The following is a 22,821-nucleotide window of genomic DNA, read 5'->3' on the forward strand; positions in this document are numbered from 1 at the left end:
CTATTTGAAGTGTACTAAATGCCTACTTAATATATGATGAATCTCTACTTAACGTATCCAAAATGACTACTTATGTATCCTAAAACCCTACTGTGAAAACATGCACTTACAGAAACGAACTATCATTTTATTAACCGAGATCTAGTAAGATTAGCCTCTGAGAGCTATTTCTCAAAAAAACGGTCTTTCAAGAGACCCGCTGTAGAAAAACTATTCAAATTAAAGTCAAATAAAGCATATGACTAGCTCGTCAAAGCAGTCGCTCGGATGGTAAGGTTTGGGTCCAAGTGTAGCGTTCTAAATTTTATTTGGATTCACATATTTTTAAATGTAACGATTTTATGGTGAGACTATCTCTATTTATTGATTTATGTACATTTAATCTTTAAAAGTAATTACTTATAATTTTAATTTTGGATTTTGGATGACCCAATGAATCAATTAATCAAAGGTTTAAATTTTTAATTTATTAATTTAAATAATTTTTAAATAAAAATAAATTGAACACTACTTAAAATAAAAATATTTTAAAATAAATAGAACACTACTTATGATAAAAAAAACATTATAAAATTGAATGGACAAAAAATTGACAATCATAAGAATAGAAAAGGTATTTGTTTAACTCAAAGAATTTGCTATAATTCTTACGGAATAGAAATTAATTTTTAAAATTTATCGATGCATATAGCTTTCCTTTCATGTCATTTGCACTTACACGTGAGACATCTGACATGACAAATATTTTATGTTGGAAAAATTATTAAAAATATTTTTTGCTCAATCCATTAAAAAAAAATCCAATTATCACTTAATTTTTGAATAAACTTGTCTATTATATTAGGTTTAGTTATTGAAAATAAAATCAATTATTATTTATTTCTAATTATTTAACTAATAAAGAAACTTTAAAGACAATTATAAATATATATGTATTATATCTAACAAATAAAGTTATTTATTAACAATTCCCCTTTATCTTATTGTACCTAATAAAAGTAATGTTTTTTTAAATATTATGTAGGAAATTCTAAAAGTACAAAAAATCTTCAGAGATTAATAGCAAATAGAGCCAGTAGACCAACGATGATGTAACATACCAGGAGTATAAGACATGACATTATAAAAGAAAAATGGAGTCCTCGCTTAGGAGGAAGAGTTGAGGTGTTTCAAAAAACGACCGCCAATAGCTATAATTACTACTAGCTCTTGTAACTTCCACAAAATATAAATGAGCAAACAAAACAAATGCAACATCTAAAAATTCTTAAAAAATTGTACCCTTATGCTAATAAAGAAACCACTAATATGATCCATGTATTCCATACAAAGTTTCTCTAAGCAAAAGAACCAGAGGCATCAGGTGCTCCAGGTGCTCCAGGTGCACCACCACCAAAACCTCCAGCACCACGGCCAAAGCCAGGCCTCCTGCCACCCTGTAGATTCAGAAAAGGATGTATCAATACAATATGTAATGACTTGAATATAAAGAAACGAATGTGATTCTGGTTGGCTCTAGTGTAGATTGCATCTAGAGTCGTAAAGAGCTTAGAACAAATTAGGTATTGAGAACTCAATTATCAATTATTGTACAAAAAAGGGATTATTGGACGAGAAGATGGGCTATGAACAAAATATACATACAATATGAAGATTGATGAATGAATTATTGACAAACTAATTACCACTGAACAGGGATTCTAGGGAGTCTAGGTACTTGATAAGATTTTCAAATCATAATGTGTTTAAAGGAGTTTAGAGGAAATGGAGCTTTGAACAAAAACAACATTCAATATGAAGAATGAACAATGAATTATTGACAAATTCATTTACCTATTCTAGGGAGTCTAGGTACGTAGTTAAAGGAATGTTCAAAACTTGATGTGTTTAAATGAGTTTGAAGGAATTTATCAAAGCCATTCTTGCCGCACTTGTAATATGTTTGCAGCACTCTAAGGCACAATGTCAGCTTTTGATTCATTATCAGCGTCAACAGTAATTCTGTTTACTTACCTTTAATATGTGGGTAGTGAGGCAATGAGGACAACAATGCAACCATATATACCCAACCAACGTGAAGGAAAAGACAAACCACCCAACCCAAGTACCAGCAAAGTAAAAATTGACCAATATGTGGGTAGTGAGGCAATGAGGACAACAGTGCCACCATATATACCCAATCAACGTAAAGGAGAACACAAACCACCCAACCAAGCACCAGCAAAGTAAAAATTGACCAATAACAAGGGTCAAACTTCAGAAAATAAAGTATATCCCAGAGATCAAATACCAGCATAAACACACTTCAGTAAACATGCCTAGGTGAATGGACAGTCACAGATATACTGATTAGGTTATCTAACAAGCATCAGCAAAAACCTGACACATTTGTTAAGTGTTAAAGCATCACAGCATAAAATTGATTTACTTACGCCAAATGAAGGCTGATAGTCGGCAGGAGCTCCACCCTTGTCGCCACCGAATTCTCCTGGTGGCCCCCGAGGACCTGCACGGTAGCCCTCTCGGTCACCGAATCTTGGGCGGTCACCATCAAATCTAGGAGGACCACTGTAAAACAGAGAATGCACATCATTTAATATAAAAGCCACAGGAGGTCCACAATACAATAAAAACCCAGTAATAATGCAATAATAATATACCGTGGACGGTCACCAGGAGGTCCCATTGGGCGACCACCAGGCTTCATCTGCTTCTTCAAAGTAGCAGGGACAATCTCTGATGGAAGGTTGAGGTAAGTCCTCAGGAACTCAATACCATCGTTAGTCAAGTACCAGTAATAGTGCATCCAAGCAAAGGTCTCACGGACATACTCCTTTGACTTAAAACTCTGCATGAGCTTAATCACTTGTAGATTGGGGACATTGATATCAGGATGCCTTGCAAGGTTGTAGTCCTTCTTAGCATAGCAAACACCCTCTGCAATCAATAAATTAATTAACCATTGTAGCTCAGATTTGGATGCTTGTATTAAAAAATGTAATGTAAGGTCAAAATCAACCAAATCATGAACTTAACATGAACTACTTAATTTGTATTGTAGTATCAATCCATAAATTACCATCAAGGTAAGTCTTATTAATATTAACTTTTTATAATTTTTAACCGAGCACAATTAAAGATCAAGATTTGAAGGTGTGCTGCAAAACAAGATGGAATAATTGATTAGAATAGGAGTATTCCATACTTTTGGTCAATGGTGTAAAGAAAGAAGTTTGAACCACAATTGTGCCAACAGCCAACGTGATTAAAGAACAGCAGTAATATGACAATCACATCGCCAATATTCATAGATCATCAGATCTCCCTTGAAATGGAAATAGTTTTTCCACATAAACAATGTGGTGTATTGATTTGGCAATTTATTTAATAAAACCTTTAAAAGTTCAGCAAAAATGAAACTACAAGGCCATGTTTTTGCACTATGTTTTGGTCTGATGGAGATACAAAATATCCACTTACTATGGAGAGTCTGGAAAGGTCCATTAGTTGAAGTACCATAGCAAATCACATAGCTGTCAATTTAAAAAACTAAACCTAACACGGGTGTAATACAACTGATTTCCGCATTCCCCTCCATTAAGCGGTTCCAAACCTTAGCCTCCATGGTGCACGATTCATAAAACATAAAACAAGATAATGGATAATACCTTCACACAATAGAAAAGTACATTCCTTCGATATCAATCAAACAAAAGATTTATCAGTAATTAATGACGTCGAACACAACAATAACAAAATCTAATCAAAAAAAGCTTATCGCACTACTCTAACCTGCTGGAATCTCTCATCAATATATACAATCTAATACCCTAAATACTGAAAACATCAAAAATTCTCGAAAATTACAACAAAAAGTAAAAATCAAAACTTCAATCAATTAACAACAAAGCTAGATCAGATAAAAAGAAAGAAATAACAAAACCTTGGAAGAGGTATTTGCAAATCTCCTTGCGATTCTTCTCTGGGATAATCTGGAAACGGAAAAGCTGAATATCAGAATTATGCGATAAAAGAAATTACAGATAATATAAGGGATGAATAGAGAGATTAACCATGGTTGCGCTTGAGAATTGGGAGGACGATTCAGAGGCGTGAAAGTTCTCTTCTCGAGCAGCGACTATCACCAGTTAGAAAGAGAGGATCGTCCAAAACCCTAAAAAGGATGCTGTTATAATGTGCAATTTTGAGGGCTTTTTTGTTTTGGGCTGGACTGGACCTGCGTTTCTCTGTTTTCTCTATACAGATAGGACATGGTAAATGGGTCAGCTTATTATGTGATTAATTTTACAGCTAGTCTCTTGAGAGATCGTCTTTTTAAAGGTATATTTTAAGTCCAACCCAATAAAAATTAATGCTTACTTACCGTATTTTTAATACCTACTTGCATTATTTTTAATGCTTACTTACCATATCATTAATGTATATCTTAAATGTCTGCTTATATTATTTTTAATGCCTATTTACAATATTTTAAAAAATGTATAATGGAGTGGTTCAATTAGAGATACAATTAGAGATAGTCTCTAAAAGAGACTGTCTCTCACAAGAATTTGTGTTAGTTTTAATGCTCATGTGATCGCTTTTAAATTATGTGTGATCACTTTTCACTATTCTTAGTGATCATTTTTTAAGCATATGTGATGTGATTACTTTTAAGACTTATGTGAACACTTGTAAGGTTTGTGAGATCATTATTAATTTATTGTGTGCTCACTTTTAAAACTTATGCGATTACTTTTAAAGAATATGCGATCACTTCTAAAGTTTATGTGATCACTTTTAAAACGGATGTGATTACTTTGTCTATTACAAGTGATTACTTTTAAAGTCCATGAGATCACTGTTAAGACTTATATGGTTACTTTTAAGCCCTATGTATGTTATCACTTTTAAGGCATATGTGATTATTTTTAATTTTCAAGTCCACCCCCACCACCATCACCACAAAAACACAAACTCCATAAGTCTTAAAAGTAGCCATATAAGCCTCAAAAGTGATTACATATACTTTAAAAGTGACCACATATAAGTTTTAAAAGTTATCACATAGTAAAAATAAAATTAAGCACAAATGCATTTCAAAGTGAACATTTAGGCCGTAAAAGTGATCACATAAGCCTTACAAAAATGTGATCATATATGAAATAACGTCCTAATTTTAGGACAGTCGTAAACAAGAATATGTGTTTTCGTTTTTGGCCCTTTTGATAATCAGCAAGTCTTGTATGAAACCGTTTTATGATGAGACGAGTTTATATAATTAAAACATTTCTTCAATTTATAAAGATAATCTCACTTTGAAACCGTCTCATTTGAGAATTTGTGTTTTATGATCTCCTGCTGATGGAATTATTTTGGTACTTCCTCTATCTCACTAGCCTACTTACCATATTTTTAATGCCTAATTATAATATCTTTAATGCATACTTATAATATATTTAATGCCCACCGAGTAAGTACTTAAGTACTAACAATATTCTAAATACTTACTTACAATATTCTTAATGTCTACCGAAAAAATTACTCTATATTTTATTTTTGAGCCAATTCAACCTAATTAAAAATTATCTATCACAAGAATTTATATTTTTGAATATACACTCAGCTAAGAACCAAGTATTAGTTGATTAGCTCCACTTCTTATTATAGACTCCACTAATTCACGCTCTTTACTTTTCAATCTAGTAGCTTTAAGTGGTGATATTTGAGCTAGTAGATTTCTAAAATCGGTAACTTGATTTTGATTAGTTTACTCATTCAAAATGGTGATATTTGAGGATTTGTATATTATTGATTGTATCTATTTTAAAAGAAAATTGACATTAATAATCCAAATTTTTCATCCACTGAATATTGAGTCAATTTCCCGTTATTCCTAAATATATAGATTCAACTATTACATGATTTTGCTGCTAACATACCTAGTTTATAAATTATCCGATATAGGATTTTTGGGGATTGATATTAAACGCCACCTTTTTTATTGTGTCTTAACCTTTTATATATTGAATTTTCTAAATTACCCTGAACTTTTTTCATTCTTCAATCTCTTTAATTTTGCTCTAAAAAACATGTTATCAACTAAAATTCAACGTTGAAACAATATGAACGATAAATTTAACTTCGAAAATATCGAGATAAGCATTGATTTAAAGTTTGTACTTGAGTAAAATTTATCATAAAATAAAGTTTAAAATTACGAGTCGCGCTAAATGTGCAACTTTTCAAAAATAAATTCAAATTGTTTTTAAGAATATAAGCACAAAAATTTTTAAAACCTTGGTGGTGAAGATGTAGATTATTCTACTAGATTTATTATAGATAGATAATTCGAATCAGTAGATGAATTGTATGCTTGGGCGGATTTAAATGTTTGCGTGTACAAAAAAGCGCAAACCAAAATCTAAGAAAACGAATATCTGATATCTAATTCGAGGTAAGTCAAATTTCTAGATCGAAATTAGATGTACTTTTCAAAATCCGAAAAAATCGATATTCAAATTGGCCATAATGACTCGGTGGCTTATTTTCAGTTCAAACCCACACAATTCATAGTCTTTACATCATAAATCTTGTATCAAGCTCTGTACAAAATGAGACGAGACGTTTATATAGAATCTCTACAAATTTTATCTCATCGATTTATATGTATATCTATATCTCCTATAATCAAAATTTAGTATGTCGATGAAGATAAAAAATTGAGTATATGATAAACTTTTTTGTGAAATTAAAGATATATAAACCTACAAATGATTATATAATTGTATATACAATATTAGATAGGTCACAGACTGAGTGAGTATAAATCGATTTGATTTCAACTGAGTTTAAAATTAGGTCCATTTAATTTTAGACCTTAACTTATATCCAAACCAATATAGTCTAAAAATTAGACCTAACTCTAGAGGCATCATATATGATGAATGTAGGTTCTTATTAGGTTCCATGAGTCTCAAATGAGTCTTAATCCAATTATATTCAATCAATTGCTTTTTTTTTAAGAATATTTTTAAGGTCTAATTAGATTGTAAATGAGTTTATAAATTGTGTCAAATTAAAAATGGGTTAAATTTGTTTTCAAAAGGTCAAATAATTCTAATATTAATAATGAGTTGAAATTTAAGTTTAAATACGATAAATGAAAATGTTAGATACTCAAATCAAAACTCAAATTCATTTATTTATTCAAATTTATATTTAAATTCACGCCAATTAAAATTAGACGTACAGTCCAATATCAGGTTCGAATTTGAACGAGTCTATTAAAAAACGGGAATCACCTCATTCTTTTTTTACCCATGTTTTTCTCATTAGTTTGCAAAGAATGAATGGCAAAACTACATGATACAAATGCCTATTGTCATCTCCATTTCTTTTTTGTTCCATTCATTTTAGATTATTTATAGATAAATTTTCAAATCGTAATTCATAATGATATAGATGAGGACAAATCATACATGTTCTTTTCAAGGAGAGAGTAAAAAGGATGCAAGCAGTCAAGAAACCCCTTAGTTGATACTTACGCCTAGTAGGAGTCGAACCTAAAACCTTTTGCTCAACATGCGAATAAATACTATATCTATTAAGCCACAAACGCTTTTAATATAATTATTAGTTTAATGTTCTAAAGTTAGAATCCAAAGAAGAGATAGCAAACATATAATATCCGTGTCCGTGCGATGGAGGGCGGGTAATTTTACACGGAACAAGGAAATTACCCCTAACTTTCTACATTCACCATTTGGGTCGTCCTCCCCTTCATATCTATTGATTCGTGATCAAATACGCTAACCATCTTCTCTCCTCTATTTCTCTCACCTCACTTCACTTCGGGGCTATGCAAGCTCTGCTCACCTGAGATCTCGTCGCATACTCTTTTTCATTCTATCTCGCTATCAGTATTCTACGATTTCAATTTCAGTTTGCATATTCTTCAGTTCTCACTCTTGATTATCGGTAAAAATGGTGAGTTATCCCTTTCTCTCCATCTCCATTTCTCACGCAGTTTAGATCTGATTCGATTCTACTTTGATTCGATCCATTTTCCCGCAATTTTCATCAAAATTAGGGTTTTTAATTGCGTTGAATTTACATATTAATTTTACTTGAGATCTAATGTTATTTTTGTTGTTTTCATGTTTGTTTCATTTATCAGCCTCTTCGACTCAATATCAAGGTAATTTATTGATCGATTATTTTTCAAGATCAATTTTTTGTTGTGTTCGTACATTTTTGTTCATTTCGTTGATGCTGATTTTTTAATTTGATCAGAGGAAACTTGCGCAAAGATCAGAGAGAGTTAAGTCTGTGGATCTGCATCCTACGGAACCATGGTGATTTTCTTCTCTACATTTTCATGATCATGTTTTCCTAGTTTAAAGATTACAATGTCGTTAAAATTATTGTTGTATTTGCAGGATTTTGGCGAGTCTTTATTCCGGAACTGTTGTTATTTGGAACTACCACTCACAGGTAAGATAGAATGCAAGTTCCTTTTTTTTTCTTTAATAGTTCGAGATGATATTTTTGTAATGTATGATCTCGCTGAAGTAATTTACTTTGCTCAAGTTATCAGCAAGCATGATAATGAAATGGTAGATTCGTGATTAGAAGATGAATTTCTAAAAATGTTTTTGCTGATTAGAAATCAGTAAGTTTGCTTGCTAGACTTTTCGTTATTACTTCACGTGTGTATACAATTTTTAAAGGAAGGGGGCGGTAGAGGATGCGATCGTAAGCATGAGTGTCACTGCTGGTAATTTATTTTCATCAACAAAGCTATTGAGAAGAGGGATGTAGATTTAATTGTGGTTGGAGATTGATTTTCAATAATCTTGAGACTTGAATATGTTTAGTCAGAGGGAAACCGTTTTCAGTTGGAAAACTTAATTGATCTTTCGTTAGCTTTTGTTTGTTTTGATGGAAAAATTGGGAGAGAAAGTTGAAATGGCTAAGAGAGAAGAAAAGGCTGTTGACAGGGTACAATAGTGCAAAAATATGGTAAAGTAATGATTGCGGTAACGAATACGGTGATGTGGCTTGTTGAAATCATGAGATATTTCTTGCACAAGCCTAAAATGTGTTTTTTTACACCTTTGAATTGCCGCAAATATAACTTCAACAATTCATATTTTGATAAAGAAAAAATTTAATTAATGAAGAAGCCAAGAGACAACCTCATGGGATGATGGATCCCAACTACAAATTATAATTGTCTACAATACAATATCCATACGCCTACATAAATCATTAAGAGTACAATGTTCAAATAGACCATGTGCTTTTGCCCAAAGTGAAGCCAAAAATTTCACCTTCTCCCATATTATCTTCATTGGTAAAAAACAACAATTCTAGAGCCTTAATCTCAAAAGACCAGTAGATTAGGGTCGACTATATGAACCAATATATCAATTCCAATGGTCGTCCCCATGGATCTCTCTTCTCTATTTATTTCGATTTGCTACCATTTCAATTTGTAAATCAAGATCCTTTATATTTTTTTCCACTTATATCCTTCAAATCATGTTCATCATCCTTATCCTCTTTGTAAGTCTCCCAAGCACCAATTTCTATCTTTTTATTGGTTCACTTATTATTCGTCTTTGCAAATGCTCAAATCATCTTAAATGATTTTGTTTCATTTTTTTTCTAAATATTTGCTGCTCCTATACCTTTTCTTCTATCTTTGTTTCAAATTCTATCCCTCTAGGTATGCTCACTCATTTATTAAAGCATTTGCATTTTCACTATTCCCATCTTTCTACCATGATCTTATCTAAAAGCCCAACATTCTTATCTATAAAGTAGCGTTGTTCTAATGGTCGTTCAATAAAACTTGTCCTTAACTCTAAGTTCACACCTCGATCAGATAATTTTCTAATACTCTATTTTTGCTACCCACAATTAATTATATGGCTCACATCTTGTTTGATGTCCCCACTATTATGAAATAGCGATTCAAGGTATTTTCAGCGTCCATTTAAAGTGATTTCTCTCTCTTCTAGCTTTACAATGCATCTCGTTATCTCGGTAAAATAATGACTATTAAAAATTCTCCTATTCCCTTTAAGCTTATGGACCATAAAATAGCAAATGAACGTATCATCTTTAATTTCTTAAGGTCGCTACTGCTCCGAGCCATAATGATTAAACATGAGAAAATCTTCAGGCAACCCAATCTTCCCTCTAATCATAAAGAGCCTTTTCCATAATTATCTTGCCATTCTACACGCAAGAAAAGATGAGAGGGCATAAAGCTTTATGGTGTATTCTAAGTTGCACGTTCTCCATGGAATTTAATCTCCCATTTATAATCTTTACGATGTGACCTTGGTTTTTTCTCTATGTAGGATATGGAGAAGAGAGATGGTGTGACTTGAGAGTGAGGGTAAAGCAAAATCAGTTTTTCTTTCTAGTAAACATTCATAATTAAACAATGGAAAAGGTAAAAACATTTTCCACTACTTAAAACAACCTATATGATAAAATTTGTAAAATTTTGCTTCTTGAAAAATAAGTAGCTCATTTCACATTTGTCAAGCACTATGTTTGGGTTATCTTTCTAAATTATTTCTTTAGTTATGTTCTATGTTCAGAATAATATCTCTCATTCCTCTTAGAAATACTTCCTAAATTGCCTAGTGGTTCTACATAGTTTTCTGAAGTCCAACTTTCTTCTTCATCTCGTTGTTAAGCGTAGGGATTATGACCGGTGGCAAAATCTGAAAGGGGCGGAATGGGTTCCCACGACGTTTTTTCCGAGTATAATAAATATGTACTATGACACCATTAATATCATAAAATAATGATTGGATTAGTGTTAAAATTAATAGTTTTATAATTAAGAAAGGGGCGGAAAGGGTTCCCACGACGTTTTTTCCGAATATAATAAATATGTATTATGACACCATTAATATCATAAATTAATGATTGGATTAGTGTCAAAACTAATAGTTTTATACTTAAGAGGTCACAAGTTTAAACTTCTGCCCCGCCTCAATTTCAGAATCAATCCAAATTGACATCTTTGCCCCTCAACTTCTGACCTAAGTGTCATCAATGATTATGATGTGTATGATAAGGGTTATATCTAGCCAAAAAAATTTGCATGGAGGAGAGCCACAAGATTAAAACTGCCAAAATATCAAAGTTCTTTTGGGATTGAATTTACAGATTGTGTTTGTTTCAGATGTTTTTTGCTTTGGTACTTCTGATTGTCCTTGTTTTTTTGACGAGTGCCCAATGTTTATCAGCAAATCATGTTTTGTATAATCATTTTTCATTAGGGGGCTGGTCCCGAGAAAATGCATGCTGTAGTTCTGCTACATCGAGGTTTAAGTTGAAATTGTATGGGAAAGCTATTAATTATCTGGTGTGCCTTCTTTTTTTTATGTCTGATTTTTGGTTTTCAAATAATTTGGAAAGCTGCAAGCATGGGTGTCTAATCTGCGTGACAGTTGTCTTATGTTGGGAATCTACATGAATTTTGTTATGCATTTGATGTTACTCTGACTTGTCCATTTATAAACCTTTATAGTTTAACCGTAATTAAGTGGGTTGCCAATTTGCTATTAACTTCAATAATTTTCAGAAGTGGTTGATTCTGTATTTGGTTGCACTCGTCTAAAAATTGCATTACCACTAACATGAACATTTCTGTGCCTTACAGTCCATGGCAAAGTCTTTTGAAGTCTCTGAGTTGCCGGGTATATCTTTTGCTCTTGATGAATAAAATTTTGCACGACTTCGATGAAAGTACCATAATCTCTGTGATTAAATAATGGTGTTTCTTTATATGTTTTCAGTTAGATCTGCAAAGTTTATTCCTCGGAAACAATGGGTTGTTGCGGGAGCAGATGACATGTATATACGTGTGTACAACTACAATACTATGGATAAAGTAAAAGTTTTTGAAGCTCATACAGATTATATTAGGTGTGTAGCTGTGCATCCCACTCTCCCGTATGTGATTTCATCATCTGATGATATGCTCATTAAGCTATGGGATTGGGACAAGGGTTGGGTTTGCACTCAAATATTTGAAGGGCATTCCCATTATGTGATGCAAGTCACTTTTAACCCCAAAGATACAAACACCTTTGCTAGTGCCTCCCTTGACCGCACCATAAAGGTATTTTGAATTTTTTTTAAATCATTTTTTTAATTTTTTATGCATTATCCTTTGTTTTTTTTGTGTGTTAAATGATGTTGGTGGATTCTTTATGTTATTTATCAGATATGGAATCTTGGCTCACCTGATCCAAATTTTACTTTGGATGCCCATGTTAAAGGGGTAAACTGTGTTGACTACTTTACTGGTGGTGATAAACCTTACCTTATTACTGGTTCTGATGACCACACTGCCAAGGTATTTACATATTCTAAGGCTTGATCTTGTTTTTAATGCTCACTTGGTTCTTGCTTCATCTGTATGCATTTTCATCATTCAGGTCTGGGACTATCAAACCAAAAGCTGTGTGCAGACCCTGGAAGGGCACACTCACAATGTTTCAGCTGTCTGTTTTCACCCTGAGCTTCCCATAATTATGACTGGTTCTGAGGATGGAACTGTTCGTATATGGCATTCCACTACATACAGGTGAATTTGCTGTCAGATATTTTATCTTTTTCAATCGGTGGTCTAATTTTGGAGGAACTTGAAAATGCAGTAGTTTTATAGCTGCTGGCTGTTATCGGTCAAATCACTACATTGTGACTGTATAGTAAAGGTTTTGAGATTACATGAACCACAATAGGTCACGATAACTGACAAGTATTTTTGCAATTGTTACTGCAACCTCAACCTTACATTGCCTTTTACTTTTTTGTCTGATGGTGCCTTATCTTTGTTTTTTTTTTTTTTTTTTTTTTTGTCTAATCTTTTAGTTTTTTCTCTTCATGTGAAGCAGTGAGATAAATTTATTGGAGTTTGGAGCTCAATAGTAGAGCTGTAGTTGGAATTGATGTTGTGATGACTCTGATCATTGATTAAGTTGAAGACTTGAAGTTAAAAAAGTATATTTTTAGCTATTTATAGTGTAAATACTAAAGCTTATGCTTAATCTTTCGTACATGCCCTCCAATGTTCGAACTTATGTCTCTGATTCCTTTAGTTTTATTTGTGTGGATGTTTATATAGCTCAAATGGGAACTTTATGTCATCCTGAAAAATATGCTTTATGACAATTGGACTTCAGTCTTTGATTCCTTTAGTTTGTTTGCAGGCTAGAGAATACTCTGAACTATGGTCTGGAAAGGGTTTGGGCTATTGGATACATGAAGGGTTCTCGGCGGTAAGTATTTTTACCATTAATATGCTTTGGAATTTAATTTACTGTTTTTATTTTAACCTGAGGTATAGGATTAATGGACATAAGTTAAGGCAGTAAATCTCTATTAATTGTAAAGCAAAATAATCTTTATTTATGTCTTGTTGGATATAACTGTTCAATAAAGACTGATGGAACAGTTATTGATTTGGTTATGCTTCTTTAGGTTTGTTTGTTGTAAGTTATGATCTAATATTGTTCAATTTTATTCAGTGTTGTGATAGGATATGATGAAGGGACCATCATGGTGAAGATGGGTCGTGAAATACCTGTTGCTAGTATGGATAATAGTGGAAAGATAATTTGGGCTAAGCATAATGAGATTCAAACTGTGGATATCAGGCGTGTTGGTGCTGGTTATGAGGTTTGAAGTTCATATCTTCTCCACTGTATTATTTGTCAACTGAGGTGAGCTTTTATTTCAGTTACTTTAATGGCTTATTGACTCTATTGTCTACTTGTATTCTTAGGTGACAGATGGTGAAAGGTTGCCACTGGCAGTGAAGGAGTTGGGATCCTGTGATCTTTACCCACAGGTGAGACTTACACTATGTTTGGATAGCAAATTAGGAGAGAAAAAAAAGGAAGGGAAGGAAGGGGTAACGAGGGAGAGTGCACCTTGTTTGTAAGGGAAAGGAAAAAGAAGGAAAATGAGTGTTTGCCCACTCAATCTTTCCACTTTAGGAGATATTGTATTCTTTAACAAAATTTGCCCATGTTTTCCCTCCAAACCCTTCCTCTCCCCTCCCATTTTGTTGAACCAAAAAAGGGATCCTCAATCCTTTCAATCCCTCCCCTTCTTTTCCCTCCATTTCTCTCTATCCAAACAAAATGTTATATCCATTCCAATAATATGATTTCAACTCTAGTTTATATTAGAAGATACTATCTATATGTTAAAATTAGAAGATGTATGTTATAATGTCAACTGGAACACCTTCCCCCCTTTCTTTGTCTTTTGGGTGTTTAATTACAAATCTTTTTCTAGCCTCTTTTCCTTGTTGGGCACTATATTTTTTGGGTTCTCATGTACAAGGTTTTATCTTTCTATCAATATTCATTAGGTGTCAGTTGTTTTTTTGGTGTATGATTTTGAACTAATATCGAGAAAATGCTTTAAATGATGTAAAATTTTCTTTTTAGGAAATTTTGATCTAATGTTTCCTACAATTGTTTGTAGATTCTGCCAAGCTGGTGATACAATATTTTATTACTATATGTTTGTGTGTGTATATATATTTGTATATAAATATTATCGTATAATTTGTTAAAGTCAAATAGGTAGCTTGTCATTCTAGTTAAATACTTGGTCCCCTTACATATTGGCATTGATGTTTGCAGTCCTTGAAGCACAACCCAAATGGTAGGTTTGTCGTGGTCTGTGGAGATGGAGAGTACATCATATATACAGCTGTTGCTTGGAGGAATAGGTCATTTGGTTCAGCATTGGAGTTTGTCTGGTCATCTGATGGAGAATATGCTGTTAGAGAAAGCACATCCAAGATCAAAATCTTCACCAAAAACTTCCAGGTACTTACGTTTTGTTTTGTAGATCGTTGTTAGTCATTTCTGCTCATTTTGCTTTTCCGTACTTTATATTTTCCTTGGGTGATGTGTACATTTTTTGTGTGGTCTTGATTCTTTCTCATTCTTGAGTTGGGATTTTCAAATTTGTTGCTTGATAGGACCCCACTATGTGCTGTGGTAAAATTCTTACTTAATTTTAAGGCATCCCCCTTCTAAATAGATATTTCCATTGCTGAGTTGATTAATGGTGATTTCCAGGAGAAAAAGAGTATGAGACCAACTTTTTCTGCAGAAAGGATTTATGGTGGAACTCTGTTGGCTATGTGTTCAAATGATTTCATTTGCTTCTATGACTGGGCTGACTGCAAACTCATAAGGAGGATTGATGTCACTGTTAAAGTAAGTAATATACCCATAGTTTTTCTACATGGTACCTTTATGTTGCTATAAATTGTTAATGCCCTGACATACGTGCTCATTCTTATAATAACCTTTTGTATTGGTAATCTTAGAATCTTTACTGGGCTGATAGTGGTGATTTGGTGGCTATTGCTAGTGAGTCATCTTTTTACATCCTTAAGTACAATGTAAGAAAAGCTTTCTTCTTCATGCCCACTACTTTAGTCCATTCTCTTTTTCCTCTCTCCACAATGGTTTGAAAGTTTATGAGCCTTGCATGCTGCGAAGCAATAATTTCTGCGACTTTTGATGATTGCAGCGTGATGCTGTGTCTTCTTATCTGGATAGTGGAAAGCCAATAGATGATCAGGGTGTAGAGGATGCATTTGAGCTTCTTCATGAAACAAATGAACGCGTGAGGACTGGAATATGGGTTGGAGATTGTTTTATTTACAATAATTCCTCTTGGAGGCTTAATTATTGTGTTGGTGGTGAGGTATAGCCAGCTAAACTTGAAACTGTATACAAGTATTCCATGGTGGGATAGCAAAGTAGTCTCTCTGAAACTCTCTTATTGTTATTGTTGTGCTTATAGGTAACCACGATGTTTCACTTGGACCGTCCAATGTACCTATTGGGTTACCTTGCGAGTCAAAGTCGTGTGTATCTTATTGACAAAGAATTCAAGTGAGCTTTTGTCCTGTAATGTTGTTTATTAGATTGTTCCTATGATGTGATTCACTAAATCCTTTTATGTTTTATAATTTACGGGATGCAGTGTAATAGGATACACATTACTCCTTAGCTTGATTGAATACAAGACTCTTGTGATGCGTGGAGATTTTGAACGTGCCAATGAGCTTTTGCCTACGATTCCCAGGGAGCACCATAATAGGTCAGTTCTAATTCTGAAATTTTTGTAATGGTCTTCATTTGTCTCTTTTAGAATAAAGAATCAGATGTGAAATTTAGGTCCTAGAATAAAATAAGCTGATTACTGCAAATGTTGTATTGTTGACATTTTCAGTGTGGCTCGGTTTCTTGAATCACGCGGTATGGTTGCAGAGGCCCTAGAAGTGGCAACTGACCCTGATTATAGATTTGAGCTTGCCATTCAGCTTGGCAGATTAGAAATTGCAAAGGTACATGGTACTAGCTGTACAATGTTGCTGGAAACAAATTCTTTGAGATTAATCATTGTGGTTGGTTATTTCTGCAGGAGATCGCTGCAGAAGTCCAAAGCGAGTCAAAATGGAAGCAGTTGGGAGAATTAGCCATGTCGACTGGAAAGGTAATCAGTATAATTTGTTGAATTTGTAGGAGTCCTTTCATGAGAATGCAAGGGGATGTTTTTCCTTCTGACATATTTTGAGTAGGGCTAAACAAAGTTTAGTCAAAACCGTAAACCAAACCAGACCAAACCGTGGTTGAAGTATTTGGTCTGGTTAACAATCTAAATGGTCTAGTCTAGTTCAATTTGTTTTTGAAAATTATGGTTTTTGGTCGAGTTCTGGTTTTGTATTTTTTAGACCAGACCAGACCTAAAACTGTTTTAATGTAGAATATGGAATGAAATACTCAGTCCTAATATTGCACGCCCAACTTTTAATATGATCTTAATCTTAGATTTATTATTCATAGTATTATACATAGCACTTGTATTAATAGTTCGATCACCAAGCTTGAATTGTGACCCAAAAATATAAATCTGAATCATTAAAAATCGCGTACATTTTAATGTTAAGTGCAACTTAAAATTATTAATATTGAGATATTGCAAAGAGAATGACTATTTTGTGTTAGGTTTTACATAATTATGTTTTTGTTCTATTTCAATTGATTTGGATTCCTTAAAAGCTTATGTTTTACATTTTATATTTTGCATAATTCATGCTTCTATCCATTATAATTGATTAAATTACATAATTTGTGTTAAGTTTTATGTAATGTGAAATATCATTTTAAATGGTAATCATGACTTATGCAGATTCAATTGAAGGTGGGAAGTATTTGCATAAACAAATACATTAACTTAGAAAAAAAGATTTAAAATGCAAAAAAGGGCGAAACAACCCAGACCAAACCGTTGTAGAATGGTGTGGTCACTGGTGTGTAAAATGGTCTAGTCTGGTTTGAAAATTTTCCAGACTGGAATTACTTGTCTAGTTTGATTCGACCAAATCGAACCATGTGCACCCCAATTTGAGGTTATTTTATTATCATTTTAATGTGTGGAAATCATTTTGTGGAACGGGAATGAAACTGGTCATTCTTGTTCTGTATGTGGTGTACTAGAGTTAGACAAGGGAATAATATGAAGATAGCCAAAAATGTTAAAAAAAAAAATAAATAAAATTTTTCTTAGTAGTGGAATGTATAATCAAAACTAATCCATAAAGGCACCTATTTCATATTACCATTTTATATTGTCCCTCTCTCTTAAACAGCCACCAGCTTCTATAATATTCCCACGTACTGAGCAAGCTGTTAATTTACAGAGTTTGCTAGATTTTGAAGATTTGTTCTGTAACTCATTGTCTTTACTACAATGCAGTTTGAAATGGCAGAGGAATGCCTGAAGCATGCAATGGATTTCAGTGGCATGTTGCTGCTTTATTCTTCAATTGGAGATGCCGAGGGAATTTCAAATCTTGCTTCTCAAGCTAAAGAGCAAGGGAAAAACAATGTTGCTTTCCTCTGCTTATTTATGCTGGGTAAACTGGAAGAATGTATTCAGCTATTGATAGACAGGTAGTCAGATTCTATAATTTCAGAGAAATACTTCTGTAGGAGGTGTCTGTTTGTCTTTTCATCAGATGGCACACTGAAACTGATTTTTTCTGCAGTAACCGAATCCCCGAGGCTGCTCTAATGGCACGTTCTTATCTTCCTAGCAAAGTTTCAGAAATTGTTGCATTATGGAGAAAGGATCTTAGCAAGGTTAGTTTGTCATTGCATACTCATTTGTTTGTTGAATGAATCACTTAAGAATGTTTTGTAGCATGAGCATCTAAACGCGATCTGGTAGCAAAAGCAGAAATATATCTTTGCAATCCTCTTAATATAATTTTGGTGAATAGGATTGCATGAGCATGCTACAGTCAAGTGATTGTTTATTTTGGATATGGGAGCCACAATAAAGATGAAAAAATGCACCTATAAAATCGAGCTGTTGTGCAAGTTTATGTCCTAAAAACTGGTCTTAGTTTGTGTAGTTGTGTTCATCTGTTACTTGGACCGGAAAATGTGGGTATTGGGCATGTATTGTCTGTTTGTAAATAGAATTTTAAATCTGAGCTGCACTTTATATATACTATATCTTTAGTGGAACTGGTTTTGAATTTTTCAGTTGAATCTCATAGGATCTGACAACATTGCCACAGGTTAATCCGAAGGCTGCAGAATCTTTGGCTGATCCCGAGGAGTATCCCAACTTGTTTGAAGATTGGCAAATTGCTCTTGCTGTTGAGTCTAAAGTTGCCGAAACAAGGTAAAATAAATAAAAGGTTCCCTTTTCTTAAATAAATTATTGTGATTAAGAGATTAATATTGTTATAAACTACTTGTTGATTTATCTTTTATAACTTTTGCAGGGGCAATTATCCTCCTGCTGACCAATACTTGCAATATGCTGAGAAATCAAAAGTTGATCTTGTTGAAGCTTTCAAAAGCATGCAGGTAGAGGAAGATCAGCCTCTTGAAAATGGAGACACAGTACATGAAGATACTGACGTGGACGATGACAAGGTATTGGCAGTGTGATTTTGGAGCAATCCTCCTTATTGAATTTTGATATTTTATGGAGCAACACTCATGAAATTTTGATATTTTATGGAGCAATCCTTATATTTACAATATTTTTATGACCAGAATGAAGCAGACGAAGGTCAAGAAGAGGGTGTTGTTGTAGATGCTGATTCTAATGATGGCGCTGTGCTTGTCAATGGTAACGAAACCGAAGAATGGGGTACGAATAATGACGGAAGCCCATCAGCTTAAGGCAATTGGTTGGGCCAGTGTTGAAAATCCAATTTTGTCTCTGGTGATTAATTGATATTTTTCTTTTACTGAAGTGCAATGGCTGAAGTTTATTTCCTTGACCTTATCACAATCTTGAATGTTTATGAATAGTTTTTTGGCATTAGTGGCATTGAATATTATTGGTTAAGAATTTTCAACGTACAATTATGGAGTTGGGCATTTTGTTTTTGTGGATATGAGTCTGATTTGTTTTCTAAAAGATGTTTTCTTAACTGATTAAATTTGTTTGTGAATGAGGAGTGGGCAAGTTTCACTAGAAGTTATCTTCACTTTTTTTTATTGCGGACTAAAATGGCTTATCAAATCATGTGCACTTCTTACTCATGTAACGATTGGTCTATCAGATACAAACTCTTATCACAAGTTTAAGGTAAGGTTGCGTGTCCTTCCGACCCCCAAGATCATGCCCAGGTGAGAGCTATTTAATGGCATTGAGAAAATGTGATGCAATTTTCCTATTGCTCACCAGTGTTGCTACTCTGATTAATTTGTGCTTGTTTGCACTGGCTTGGCAACCTATTCGTGATTCTTTACATTTGTGGGTGGTGTGACATGCTCTTGTTGTGTTAATATTGCAGTGCTTACTCAACATCCATAAAGTCCTTTGTAAAACTGCTGGTTTTGGCTGTACACATACTTGCTTTGAGGTAAGGAAGTATCCATCAATTTATATCATGTTCCAAGTCTTTTCTGGTTGTGCTTTAGTTTCAAGTTTAGTGGAAAATTCTGTCATTTTCTTCGTATTTTTTCTGAAAAAATAATCTATGCATCATTATTGGGGTTCAAAATCAAGTAAGATTAACTGTCCTGAGTATTTTTGGTTCAAAAACGTAAATATTTAAGTATAAGCCCAAGTCTCTATATAATAAAGGTGTTACTAGAAGGGTTGTTTAGTAATGTCTATACAACACTAATATATAACGGTTCTTACGACAGGTTTTCGGACGGCGTGGCAGGTCAAGGGACTGGATTGTTTGCTGTTGCTACAGGGTGGTTTTGTAGCACCTGAAAATTCCAGTTGAAGGCCACATACAACTTATATTTTCTGTTCTTTTAGTTATTTTTCATAGGATATTCTTTGTGGCCGCCTACGTACCATCCCTCAAAAATTAAATTACAAATTGCCAATGTGAATGTATTAAAAAGGCTTTTAGTTTTTCTTATGTGTAGTGACTAGTAAGTCATGGTTACAGGAGTTTGTTATGTCTGATTTTATACTAGTACTAGTATATGTTTTGCATGTTTTTCGTCTCAGTTTAGCGAGAGATCAAGCATTACCGGAAAACCGAATGGATTTTTGTTTATGAGCCCTCCCTATGTTAGTGTGTAATCGAGATATTTTCCATAGAGACGAGTTTAGTCAATAAAATTGTATTTTGACTTTGTTTCATCATCCAATTATGTTTATGTGAGTGAATTTCATTCTGATTTTTGATCCATTCCTTTTCATTCACTGATTATGCCCCTGCGAATTGGGACTTTTGAAATAAATAGGTTTCTTTTAATAAAAAAGATTGCAAAATAAGTTTGGTCTTAAAGTAAATTAGTGACTTCGTGTTTAAACCTAATGTCAAAGTTTGTTATTTACTAACATCAAACAAGAGAAGATAATGTTAGAAGTATTATAATTTTGTTTGCTATTATTAATAGTGAACAAAAGAAAGATAAAGTCATAATTTTTAAAAATAAAGAAAAATAAATTAAAAAATAATTAAATCAAAGAATTAGTGTTGCTTCATTGTTATGAACAACAAACTGCACTTGTATATTTTTTTTCTTTTAAAATTATGATTATGATTTTGTCTTTTTGTTCACTGTTAAAAACAGTAGACATTTCTATTTGGATACAAAAACACTTATTTTGAGAATTATTTTAAGACTAAATATATTTTTAAATTTTTTTTTATTAAAATATACCTATTTGTTTTGACACCAATTATTTATAGTTTTCAAAATTTTTAACTTCCAATAGATTATTTTCTCAATATTTCATAGCACCTTCACTGCAAAGCAAAACTAGAAATAAAATTAATTGGATTGAGGAGTATTAGTTTTAGAGTTGGATATTTAAGTCAAAAGACAAATAAAAAAAACAATGCGAACTCAAAGTCAAAAGACAAATAAAAAAAACAATGCGAACTCGAAGTCAAAAGACAAATAAAAAAAACAATGCGAACTCGAAGTCAAAAGACAAATAAAAAAAAACAATGCGAACTCGAAGTCAAAAGACAAGCAATACTCGTAATTAATCAACAAAATATGCCAACATTAGGAGGAAAATAACCAACACGGTAGAGAAAAAAATGAAGGTCCTACCGGGAGTCGAACCCAGGTCGCTGGATTCAAAGTCCAGAGTGCTAACCACTACACCATAGAACCTTTTGTTGTACCCTCCTACAAGGATACTAATTATAATATATTTGGGACGGGACGAAGATACTAAAATGTAAACTAAACTAGTTAAAATTTTGTTCTCGTTATCCTTATCCATTTTTTCTAATTATATATATCGTAGTATTAGAGTCCATTCTGTTGCTTACTTTTTATATTCGATATTTAATTTTATCACTGATTAATAAACCTTTAATTGAATGTTTATTTACAATAAGATTTGCAATTTTTTTGGTGAACAGAGTGTTGAATGTCTACTTATTACTCACATGTGAAGAGAGTGTTGAAGTGTTTATTCGTTAATCACATGTGAGTTGTTCTATATTAGAGAAAGAGAAGAATATATATTATTTTATAAATTTGAAGAGTAACTCCCACTATTACTAATTAGTTTTAATAGTAAACCTCATTTAAGCTTATAAGTAAATTATGTTTTCTCTTTTTTATTTACAGTGTTCAACCCATTTTCCGAATTCTATGAGCACCACCACTACCACTACCTCCACCAATGCTTCTCAAATAACTTTGTCTATTGGTTAATATGTTTCAACGTTGAAGACTTGTAGCATAAGGCCTTATTTATATATATGAATTTAGAAGGAAAACATAATGTATATAGCTTAAGATTTTAGAATTAGGATACTAGCTAATAGCTATGATCAATTGTACATATTTAAAAGCTTGTTATACAAGAATTTGGCTATTGTGTATTCCATTTAATTTGAACTACCTTCATAAAAAAGGTTTAATTTTTGATTTAAAATAAACCAAGTATTAATCTTACAAGGTCTTTCAAAAAAAAAACTTACAAGGTTCTTTTTTCAAAACTTCTCGACCTTTGTGCGGATTCATAATCATTCTATCTTTTATTATAACAACACAATATTAATGTCAAAATCTTATTCTCAAAAGATTGATAATTTTTTATTATAAAAATAATTGAAAATTTTCACGTGATAATCCTGAGGTTTTGGATTTTCCATGTGGTAACAAAAACTTTTAGAATATCCACATGGTAACCCTGAGATTTATAAAATTGTTTCAGACGTGACCTTTTTGCACATAAAACGTTAGCAACGTTAATTTCGAAGCTTTAAGGCTGCTGTACGCC

At 32.9% G+C, this 22,821-nt stretch overlaps 2 protein-coding genes and 1 non-coding gene across 4 annotated transcripts; 1 reads left to right on the top strand and 2 right to left on the bottom strand.

Annotated features, from left to right (window-relative positions):
- Nucleotides 1-1,076: 1,076 nt before the first annotated feature.
- On the bottom strand, nucleotides 1,077-4,248 carry LOC130814134 (40S ribosomal protein S10-1-like). The gene is made up of 5 exons (XM_057680173.1): nucleotides 4,074-4,248; nucleotides 3,944-3,992; nucleotides 2,661-2,937; nucleotides 2,433-2,568; nucleotides 1,077-1,436 (listed from the first exon to the last, which is right to left on the bottom strand). The coding sequence occupies exons 1-5, from the start codon at nucleotides 4,074-4,076 to the stop codon at nucleotides 1,338-1,340; spliced, it is 564 nt and encodes a 187-aa protein (XP_057536156.1). The 5' UTR covers nucleotides 4,077-4,248; the 3' UTR covers nucleotides 1,077-1,337.
- Nucleotides 4,249-7,738: 3,490 nt separating this feature from the next.
- LOC130814120 (coatomer subunit beta'-1-like) lies at nucleotides 7,739-20,712 on the top strand. 2 transcript variants are annotated; one of them, XR_009042305.1, is made up of 26 exons: nucleotides 7,739-7,989; nucleotides 8,180-8,200; nucleotides 8,296-8,357; nucleotides 8,442-8,496; nucleotides 11,693-11,729; nucleotides 11,829-12,154; nucleotides 12,260-12,391; nucleotides 12,474-12,622; nucleotides 13,248-13,316; nucleotides 13,566-13,716; nucleotides 13,823-13,888; nucleotides 14,694-14,882; nucleotides 15,138-15,278; nucleotides 15,392-15,466; nucleotides 15,598-15,774; nucleotides 15,874-15,965; nucleotides 16,057-16,173; nucleotides 16,306-16,420; nucleotides 16,498-16,569; nucleotides 17,833-18,029; nucleotides 18,125-18,218; nucleotides 18,662-18,768; nucleotides 18,872-19,025; nucleotides 19,149-19,320; nucleotides 19,898-19,966; nucleotides 20,256-20,712. XR_009042305.1 is itself a non-coding variant. In XM_057680148.1 (26 exons), the coding sequence occupies exons 1-25, from the start codon at nucleotides 7,987-7,989 to the stop codon at nucleotides 19,915-19,917; spliced, it is 2,718 nt and encodes a 905-aa protein (XP_057536131.1). In that variant the 5' UTR covers nucleotides 7,739-7,986; the 3' UTR covers nucleotides 19,918-19,966; nucleotides 20,256-20,712. The 2 variants fall into 2 exon arrangements, 1 of the variants encoding a protein (XP_057536131.1); XM_057680148.1 differs by having other exon boundaries at nucleotides 19,149-19,245.
- Nucleotides 20,713-21,626: 914 nt separating this feature from the next.
- TRNAQ-UUG (transfer RNA glutamine (anticodon UUG)) lies at nucleotides 21,627-21,698 on the bottom strand. Its single transcript has one exon. It is a non-coding gene; the product is annotated as a tRNA-Gln (tRNA).
- Between the last annotated feature and the right edge of the window lie 1,123 nt (nucleotides 21,699-22,821).

This window comes from Amaranthus tricolor, chromosome 1, assembly GCF_026212465.1.
Source record: "Amaranthus tricolor cultivar Red isolate AtriRed21 chromosome 1, ASM2621246v1, whole genome shotgun sequence".
Classification (NCBI taxonomy): domain Eukaryota; kingdom Viridiplantae; phylum Streptophyta; class Magnoliopsida; order Caryophyllales; family Amaranthaceae; genus Amaranthus; species Amaranthus tricolor.

What these genes read in the sequence shown, in the direction of transcription:
- LOC130814134 (XM_057680173.1), bottom strand. An exon ending in TTGCAAATACCTCTTCCAAG is followed by an intron (nt 2,938 to 3,943) that starts GTTTTGTTATTT and finishes TATTGATTGCAG; the next exon opens with AGGGTGTTTGCTATGCTAAG. An exon ending in CCTCCTGGTGACCGTCCACG is followed by an intron (nt 2,569 to 2,660) that starts GTATATTATTAT and finishes TCTGTTTTACAG; the next exon opens with TGGTCCTCCTAGATTTGATG.
- LOC130814120 (XM_057680148.1), top strand. An exon ending in TGAAGTCTCTGAGTTGCCGG is followed by an intron (nt 11,730 to 11,828) that starts GTATATCTTTTG and finishes ATATGTTTTCAG; the next exon opens with TTAGATCTGCAAAGTTTATT. An exon ending in CCTGTGATCTTTACCCACAG is followed by an intron (nt 13,889 to 14,693) that starts GTGAGACTTACA and finishes TGATGTTTGCAG; the next exon opens with TCCTTGAAGCACAACCCAAA.